Here is a 10495-nt window from a genome sequence, read left to right as displayed (position 1 = left end):
AACTTCCCCAAATGTTTTACACAAACATGACACTGGTCACACTGCTCCTTCACAACCACCAAACACTCAGACAAACAGGAAGTGATGCGTAGAGATCTTGAGTTCACTGGACAGTCTACTTCCTGTAGTGTGACCAGGTTGGAGAGACAGCCTTTCCCTGCATACCTGCCTACATTTCCCAGGACCCCCTGGGCTTCTTCACCTACACACTTCATCTGGAAGTCATTATGAGACTCAGCCAGGGGGCTCACATTGGCTCTCATGGAGTACCCTGTGTGTGTGTGTGTGTGTGTGTGTGTGTTTGTGTGTGCGTGTGCCCTTGTCCCGGATCTGAACCCCACCTGAGTTATGTCATCCAGGAGCCACAAACAGCCATCGAGGGACTACTGTACTGGAGCACACAAACACACACAGGCACGACTCCATGAGAGTCAGTTTGTCTGCAAGAACTCAGTAAGACTGTCAGAGGGAGGGGAGCGTGGGGGGAGATATTTGAGGGTGTGCGTGTCTCAGTATTCCAAAACACAGTCCCAGAAAGCTCTCTGGCTTGAATGACTGGAATGCCATTAGGAGTACAGTGTGAACTGGTTGTTCTGGGAATGTGTGTGTGTGTGTGTAGTGGGGAGTGGGGAGTGTGTCAGGTCACTACCATAACTTAATTCTTTCTTTCAAAGGCGGAGCACCACTCAGGACTCTGGGTCAAGCTGGCGTTAAGAGAGCCCACCCTGGTCAGCACCAGCTACACAACACTGCCCAGCAGCCAGAGAAGAGAGGGAGGGGAGGAGGAGGGTAGCAGTGGAGAGAGAGAGACAGAGAGAGAGAGCAGAATGTCCTTGTGTTAAGAGGGGGTGCTGAGACCTGGTCAAACAAACAGAAGGCAACCGCCTGGACACGAGTGAAAGCAGAGGGCACACACACACACACGATCGTATAAAAACATCAGAATCCCAAGAGACGGTGATACAAGAATGAAGACAGAGATGAGAGGAAGACAGAGATGAGAGAGGAAGACAGAGATGAGAGAGGAAGACAGAGATGAGAGAGAAATATAGACGGTTAGCAGGTTCCTTCTCTCACAACAACAGCAGCAGTAAGACAAAGACCAGAGCCAGCATAACAACAAGGAGGAGAGAGGGAGAGGAGAGAAAGGGAGGGAGGGAAGGAAAGAGAGAGGGGAGAGGGAAAGACAGAGGAGAGGCCATCTGCTGTGGAGTAAAAGTTATGTAACTGTTCCTGTGACCAGACGGAGCAGCACAACAAGCAGTGCCGCTAGCGCTGTGGGACGCTAACCTAGCATAGCATTGCGCTAACAGATAGCACGTGTTTCTGTGGTCATGTCATTCCTCCTTCTCCAGAACGCTGGAGGGAAACCACGACAACCAATGGGATCATCAGCACAACAACATTACAGACACAACGAGTAATGCTGACAGTAAATAGGAAAAATTACCAAAACTTTGTGCCTCAAGCATGTCAACTGAGTCCTAGCCAAAACTGTGAGGGTATCCACTTGGGTCAAATTTATGATGTAGCAGGTTAATCCACACGCCAGGTATATGAGGGATGACATGGCATTGGATGACACCTATTTTAGCATAGCTTAACGTAGCATATCCTGGCATAGCAAAACCCAGCATAGTTTAGCATAGCATAGCGTAGCCTAGCGTGTGTGATTTGTTATCCTTCCTGCAGATGGAGCACAGCTGACTCGCACGCCACAGCATGGATCTCCTGCCCCCAGAGAACAAATCAATATTATATCAGCTTCTCCTGATCCTACACACACACCAACACGCTTACATGACAAAACAGTCACACACACACCTACCGACACACGCTTAGACGAGAGGAAACACACACGCTTTCATGACAGAACACACACACACCACACCACCATCTCAGATCCCCTCTTTCCCAACCACACGCTGGACACCTCACATGGCAGCAGTCTGTCATTCCAGACCTGATTCCCGGAAAATTATGGGATGTTTTCGTTTTCCTCAGGAATTCTGTTAGAAGGCGTGCAAAGCCAATCTGTCCCAGACTCAGCCGGAGAAAAGGGGAAAATATGTTTTGTGCGGGAAATGAAAGCACACACACACACGCACACAACCCTCGTACACACAGACACACACACGTACACATTCAAATCCCAGATCAAGTTTTTCTCTTTTATGTTGAACAGCTGCCATTTGTTATTCACTGGATGGACTACCAACATCTCATCCATATCTTCCTCTACTAACATCTAACGAAACTAAAAGCAGAGATTGAAGCTCCCTTGGCAGGAGATACAGACCAACACAAACACACAAACTCTCCTCCCCACACACACACCCACATCCTCCCACACACACCTACACCCTCCCCCCCATACACACACACACACACCCCCCTCCTCCCCCCCAGAGGAGGGAGGCCCGCACCTCTTCTTGCGTGTGAGGATGAGGACGTCGTTGAAGAGGAAGAAGTACACCTGCTGTCTGGCCGTACGCTTCATGAAGATCCCGTTCTCCTCCACGAACGCCGTGAGCTCACCTCTCTTCACCATCCACCTGGAGGACGACACCAAAGGGAACGGCTGGGGAGGGGGAGGGAGAGGGAGGTGAGAGGGTTCCTCTCATCTGAAGTGGATAACAATGAAGGTGGCTGTAATGTGTTACAGACTGCTTGTGGTCTACATTCCTGCCAAATCGTGGATGCGTGAGAACTGCTGTCAAATAATGACATGCTGTGTGTGTGTGTGAGTGTGTGTGTGGGGGGAAGGGTGTGTGTGAGAGTAAGCGTGTGAGTGTGTGAGTGTGGGGGGGTGGGGTGTGTGAGAGTGAGGGTGTGTGAGTGTGGGGGGGTGGGGTGTGTGAGAGTGAGTGTGTGAGTGTGGGGGGGTGGGGTGTGTGAGAGTGAGCGTGTGAGTGTGTGAGTGTGGGGGGGTGGGGTGTGTGAGAGTGAGCGTGTGAGTGTGTGAGTGTGGGGGGGTGGGGTGTGTGAGAGTGAGGGTGTGAGTGTCAGGCCGAACAGTGGTGTTCTCTCCCTGCATGGGGGCCATCTGTTCTGTCCCACTCTTCCTATTTGTCTGTGTGTGTGTGTGTGTGTGTGTGTGTGTATTTATATATGCATGCGTGTATGTAAAATGACTAAATGTATGTATGTGCGAGTGTGGGTGTGTATATGTGCGTGTGAGAGCTTGCATGTATGAAACATCTTCAGAACTTTTCACATCCACTTCTGACACACACACACGTCCATCCAAACTCATTCAGGAATGCGTGTGAGTATGTGTACTAAAGAGAATGAATGGATAAAAGTTTTTCAACATATGTACATCTGTGTGTGTGTGTGACAGAAATGTGTTGCTAAACAGCTCTCAGAGGGCCTCATTAGCTTAAAAAACATGTTTGTAGGGGACAAAATTGTTCATTTTGTATCTAAGTGTAGGTTCTAAATGTTTATGCAATGTATCGTATCTATCATATCACATCATGATGTTATTTATCGTAATGTATCACATCCTATCGAATCATTGTGCAGTGATATTTTATCATATCATAACATGGTTGAGTATCGTATCAAATCGTTGTGTATCGTATCGTATCGTATGGAGCTCTCACCTTGATCTTGAACTCCAGCTGTGAGTTGATGGTGTACATCATCTCTGTCCTCTCCATGGTTCTGGCTCCCTCATTACACTTCCTCACCACCTACACACACACACACACACACACACACACACACACACACACGCACGCACGCACACACACACACACACACAGAATGGATGTGTTACATTACCGTCAACGAGTTTGAATGATACTGTATTCCTCCAGCCCCTTCTTGTTATTTTTAATCAATGAATTGTTTTGCATTGTATGTGTTGTGTGTTAACATTTTGGAACTCAATAAAAGTTGAGCCTGTGAAGAGCTGAGTGTGGGGGTGACCTCTGACCTTGCTGACGGCCTGCAGGGCCCCGGTGCACGACTCGTACTGGGGAGAGTCTTTAGGCGTCTTCTGGCAGATCGTCTGGAGGAGCACACACACACACACACCACACACACACACCACACACACACACACCACACACACACCACACACACACACAGACGAGAAGTGTGTGGGTCATTGTACGAGTGTTTGAGTGTATGTGTATGTGGTGTGCAGAGATGGGTCGTAACGAAGTAAAAATACTTTGTTACTGTACTTAAGTAAATTTTTCTGGTATCAGTACTTTAGTTCACTGTTTATTTTTATCACAACTTTTTACTTAAATTCCTTACATTTTTTACACAAACATCAGTACTTCCTACTTTAACCTGAGTGAAAAAGTGTAGTCAGCACTTAAACTTTTACCAGTCTTTTTAAACATGAGTATATGTACTTCTACGTGTGTGAAGGATGTGTGTACATTGCCATCTCTGCACAGTTGTTACACTGTCTGTGTTTTATACTGTTATCACACTTTATTATAATGTTTTTAATGTTATTACACTGTTATTATGTTATTACACTTTTTACACTGTTTTTACACTGTTGCAGTAGATTTTTCTATTATCAGTACTTCACAATTTTTTGGACAACATTTTACTATGTTTTGTGTGTGGTGGGTGTGTTTGTGGTGTGTGTGGTGTGTCATTGTGTGTGTGTTTATGTATGTATGTATGTATGTGTGTGTGTGTGTGTGTGTGTGTGTGTGTGTCTGTGTGTGTGTGTGTGTGTCTGTGTGTGTGTCTGTGTGTGTGTGTGTGTGTGTGTGTGTGTGTGTGTGTGTGTGTGTGTGTGTGTGTGTGTGTGAGAGAGACTCACGTCCATCAGCAGGGGCAGGCGGGTGACTCTCTGCATGGGCAGGATGAGGAAAGAGATCATCGGCAGGTTCCTGCATTCTGGCTGCGTCTCAATCCTGCTCAGCGCCTCCTTGAACAGGGGAACCTTACTACTGCTGCAGGGGGAGGTAACACATCACATGACCTTACTACTGCTGCAGGGGGAGGTAACACATCACATGACCTTACTACTGCTGCAGGGGGAGGTAACACATCACATGACCTTACTACTGCTGCAGGGGGAGGTAACACATCACATGACCTTACTACTGCTGCAGGGGGAGGTAACACATCACATGACCTTACTACTGCTGCAGGGGGAGGTAACACATCACATGACCTTACTACTGCTGCAGGGGGAGGTAACACATCACATTTTTTTGTTGTTGTGTATCATCAACAACTGGCTTTTGTGTGTTACTCCTGTGAGTGTGTGTGTATGTATCTGTGTGTGCATGAGTTTGGATGTGTGTTTGTGTGTGTGTATCTGTGTGTGTGTGCGTGCGTGTGTGTTTGTGTACTCACACCAGCCTCTGCAGGGTTCTCTGTTGGTAGACCTCGTTGGAACAGTAGGTGATGTAGGGGTCAAAGTTCGACTGGGCATGCTTGAACATAAGGTCACTGATGTCATCAATCACAAAGTTCTGCTGGTGCCTGTCTTCCAACTCCTTGAAGAACCTGAAAGAGAGGGAGGCAGGCAGGCAGGGAGGCAGGGGGGCAGGGAGGCAGGGGGGCAGGGGGGCAGGGAGGCAGGCAGGCAGGCAGGCAGGGAGGCAGGGAGGCAGGGAGGCAGGGAGGCAGGGAGGGAGGGAGGCAGGGAGGCAGGGAGGCAGGGAGGGAGGGACAGATATGTATAACAGGATTACAAACATGTGTGGAATGTGATGCATGACAACAAGTTGAGTCACCAGAACGGAATCATTTTAGCCTTCAAACACGCAGATACAAACACACACACTCACACGCACAGGAAGTGGATATGACACCTGTGATCTCAGGAGAGGATCGAGCAGAACTCCTCCTCCTCCTGTCCATGTCAGGGAGGTCATCTTCACCATGCAGCATTCATGGCTGGGTATGTGTGTGAGCGTGTGTGTGAGCGTGTGTAAGTGAGAACGAGTGTGTATGTGTGCACAGGGACATACAGGAAGCAGTTACATGGTCACAGGACGTTTGTGGTCTACTCCCAGCCCATCTGCAGAACCACCCCTAGTGACCCTCTACACACACACACACACACACACACACACACACACACAGACATTCCCACACATTGACACCTACACACACACACACTCACTCACAGACACACACAAACACACAACACTACTGCAACTTTATTACTATTTCAGGTAAACAAAACTAGAACACAAGCTTGACAATAACCTTTGGCCTTTGACCCTGCAGTGGAATGAAAACCTTGACCTCCATAACACAGGTGGTTACTCCCTCACACACACGCTGAACACACTCCCTAACCCTAACCCTCACACACACGCTGAACACACTCCCTAACCCTAACCCTCACACACACGCTGAACACACTCCCTAACCCTCACACACACGCTGAACACACTCCCTAACCCTAGAAGTCTAGAAGGAGGTGAGGGGCTGCGTGTGTGTGTGTGTGTGTGTGTGTGTGTGTATTTGTACAGCGGTAGTAAAACATGAAGCCATGCTGGCTGAGGTATGTTGCAGCCTGAGGATGTTATAAATAAATCACATCAGCAATATATCCCAAACGGATTTACACACACACACACACACACACATCCCAACCAGAGGAGAGGAGGGGCTTAAGGATGGGGCCGTGGCTTGGCTCATTTGTTTGAGATCTGATCAAACAAAACAACCAGCTGAACCAGTTTTGCAAGCGCACACACATGCTTACAACCACACACTATAGAAAGAGACAGCACACAAACTAAAAAACTAAAAGTGAAAACTTCTCCCTCCCTCTCTCTGCCTCCCTCTCTCTGCCTCCCTCTCTCTGCCTCCCTCTCTCTGCCTCCCTCTCTCTGCCTCCCGCTCTGCCTCCCGCTCTGCCTCCCGCTCTGCCTCCCTCTCTCTCCCTCCCTCTCTCTGCCTCCCTCTCTCTGCCTCCCTCTCTGCCTCCCTCTCTCTGCCTCCCTCTCTGCCTCCCTCTCTCTGCCTCCCTCTCTCTGCCTCCCTCTCTCTGCCTCCCTCTCTCTCCCTCCCTCTCTCTGCCTCCCTCTCTCTGCCTCCCTCTCTCTGCCTCCCTCTCTCTGCCTCCCTCTCTCTGCCTCCCTCTCTCTGCCTCCCTCTCTCTCCCTCCCTCTCTCTGCCTCCCTCTCTCTCCCTCCCTCTCTCTGCCTCCCTCTCTCTGCCTCCCTCTCTCTGCCTCCCTCTCTGCCTCCCTCTCTGCCTCCCTCTCTCTGCCTCCCTCTCTCTGCCTCCCTCTCTCTGCCTCCCTCTCTCTGCCTCCCTCTCTGCCTCCCTCTCTCTGCCTCCCTCTCTCTGCCTCCCTCTCTCTGCCTCCCTCTCTCTGCCTCCCTCTCTCTGCCTCCCTCTCTCTCCCTCCCTCTCTCTCCCTCCCTCTCTCTGCCTCCCTCTCTCTGCCTCCTTCCCTCCCTCCCTCTCTCTGCCTACCTCTCTCTGCCTCCTTCCCTCTCTCCCCATCTCTCATGTAACCGACATCAGGTTTGAACAAGACAGGTCCTGAAAGATGCTTCATTACAATGTGAAATAACAAAGGACATGATGTCATGAAACAATCAACACACACACACACAGCTGGCATGGTGATTTAACCAAGGAGGCCGGAGTGTGTGTGTGTGTATATATATGTACAGTTACAGCATGTCTCTCGCCCCTCACACACACACACACACACGTACATAGAAGATTGTGACAACGGAGGCTGTCTCCACGGGAACAATGACCTCATACAAGACCCTGAGACGGCGTATTGAGGTCATTTCCTGTCAAAGACTACATGTCTGACAGTGTGTGTCATCACTTCCATTAAGAAATTAGAACCACTGAAATAACCATGTTGCGAGATGGAACCAAGGCCAATATTGACACTGAGTCTGTTTAACCCTTGTGCTGCCTTCGGGTCACATGACCCAAAGGTTCATAACGAACCATCGTTGTGTTTACCCAATTTTACCCAATACAAAAACAAATACAAATAATTTTCTTTTAACCTTCGCAATGTGGGGGGTCTGAGACAGCCCAACGGTTAAAAGAAAATGCTTCACTTTGTTTTTGTATGCGGTAAAGTTGTCGCAATACGACGGTGGGTCACAATGACTGATGGGTCAGAATGACCCGAAGAGAACACAAGGGTTAAACACACACACTCACACACACTCACACACACACTCACACACACCAACGCCGAGTGGTGTACCTCTTGCTGGCCTCACACACGTCGGTGATGTTGGAGAAGAGGTGGTGGTGGTCGGTCTTGGTCATGGTCTCTCGGAGCTCAGGGAGTTCTGGAACATTCGAATGAGAATCTCCACACTGTGTAGGTAGGAGTGTTCTGATGAGATCAGCTCAAAGATAGCCTGGGGGGGGGGGGCAGGGGAGGGGGGCCAGGGGAGGGGGGCCAGGGGAGGGGAGCAGGGAGAGAGAGGAAGCGATAGGGGGGGAAAGAGAGAGGGGGGAAGGGAAATGGAACAAGATGCTTCATTGTCACAAGGAATCATTATCCCAAACACACACACATATACACACCACCTCCCTCACACACACACACACACACCTAGTCTCAGACCCATCGGGACCACCTGATCACAGACAGAGGGATACTTCCTGTTTCCTGTGGCTGTACAGGACGAATGTCATCTTTAATGGCCTGTTTGTCTACGCAGTGCAAACAGCTCTTCCTGCCTCTGAAGATGGAACTGGTTTACTGCTGCAGTAGACAAAGGGAACGCCATATATAGTCCCCTGTGTGAGTGTGTGTGAGTGAGTAGAATGCACACACACACACACACCACCTTCCACACACACACACACACACACACACCACCTTCCACACACACACACACACACACACACACCACCTTCCTCCCACCCACCCACCACCCACACACACACACACACACACACCACCTTCCTCCCACACACACACACACACACCACCTTCCTCCCACACACACACACACCACCTTCCTCCCACACACACACACACACACACACACACCACCTTCCTCCCACACACACACACACACACACACACCACCTTCCTCCCACACACACACACACACACACACACACACACACACACACACACACACACACACCACCTTCCACCCACACACACACACACACAGCGGAACACTTACCTCCTGTCTTTTGCGTTCCTCTTGGCTGAGCTTATTTGAGACACCACTTTTTTTCACCTGCGGAGGAAATGAAAACAATCAAATTTGATGGGTGAGGAGCAGGACAGCAGGACAGGTCATTTAGCAGACACTCTTATCCAGAGCGACTTAAAGAAAGTACAGGGACATTCCCCCCGAGGCAAGTAGGGTGAAGTGCCTTGCCCAAGGACAAAACGTAATTTTGCACGGCCATGAATCGAACCAGCAACCTTCTGATTAAAAGCCCAATTCCCTAACCGCTCAGCCATCTGACTCCCCAGATCAGGTATCCTGAACAACACTAGAGACACGGGAGGAACTCTTTCTGTTTGGGTTCCAGGCTTTCTGAGAACTCTTATAGGATTAGTGTCTGGTCTGGTGTAAGCCCTGTGTGTGTATGTGGGTTTGTGTTTGTATGAGAGAGAGTTCAGCTGTCTATGAAAGCAGCAGACACTCTCTCTCTCACACACCCACACACACACACACACACACAGACTCAGCCAAACAAAGAGCTGTTCTCATTCCAGGCCCTGGGAACCTGAATAAGAACCCATGTAAGCTGCTTTACACTGAGTACAAGTTAGATGGGTGTGCATGTGTGTGTGTGTGTGTCACAGAAGTGTATTTAGTGACATTGAGTGAGGGGTTTCCATAACAGAAGGTACCTGTTGTGTCAGGTATGAAGGTCAGTATGTGATTGGCTGGAGTGTGTTCACATATTTGAATGAAAGCAGTATAACGCCTGTGTGTGTCATGACACTGAGGCGGTTGAAGTGCGTCTGTATGTTTGTGTGTGTGTGCGCGTGTCTGTCTGTGTGTGTCTGTGTGTGTGTGTGTGTGTGTTTGGGTGTGTCCCATGCTGCAGTCACTGGGGAACATTGTGCTAATGACCATTTCTCTCCTCCCCTCCTCCCCTTTCTCCTCCTTGATAGCAGGAAGTACAAGGAAAGTCTTTCTGACATTTGGCAAACAGCAAAGACACACACACACACACACACACACACACTCGGGAAAGCAGGCACACACACAGAGCACCTGCCCACACCTTGCCTAACTTGTACCAAAGTACAGACCAATTCCAATCATCTTATCTATCTCAAACCTGACCCGTCTGGGTCTCCTAGCAACCGTAACATCTATAAGCTGCACTTCAACCTGTGTGAGTTGTTTCCCAGGCAACAATGAGGGCAAGAGGTAACCGACAAAGGAGTAACTGTGACGACAAAGTCAGGTGTTTCATGACTTCGGGGGGTTTCCACCTGAGATCACCTGAGATCACCTGAAACCAACCTCCTCAGAAACCAACCCTGGACCACAGCTGCATCACTTCCTGTTCCCCCAGG

General features: G+C 49.5%; 1 protein-coding gene across 1 annotated transcript; it reads right to left on the bottom strand.

Moving 5' to 3' along the window:
- Positions 1–2426: 2426 nt before the first annotated feature.
- On the bottom strand, positions 2427–9863 carry LOC134016310 (rho guanine nucleotide exchange factor 26-like; the record flags this gene model as incomplete). Its single annotated transcript, XM_062455695.1, has 7 exons — positions 9135–9863; positions 8192–8351; positions 5341–5493; positions 4799–4931; positions 3944–4018; positions 3609–3698; positions 2427–2581 (listed from the first exon to the last, which is right to left on the bottom strand). Coding segments are annotated over exons 2-7 (671 nt in total), but the record flags the coding sequence as incomplete, so codon positions are not given.
- Positions 9864–10495: the final 632 nt, after the last annotated feature.

Source organism: Osmerus eperlanus, unplaced genomic scaffold (genome assembly GCF_963692335.1).
Source record: "Osmerus eperlanus unplaced genomic scaffold, fOsmEpe2.1 SCAFFOLD_865, whole genome shotgun sequence".
Classification (NCBI taxonomy): Eukaryota; Metazoa; Chordata; class Actinopteri; order Osmeriformes; family Osmeridae; genus Osmerus; species Osmerus eperlanus.
Note: the sequence above shows the minus strand (reverse complement) of the source record. Positions and strands in the feature narration are given on the sequence as shown.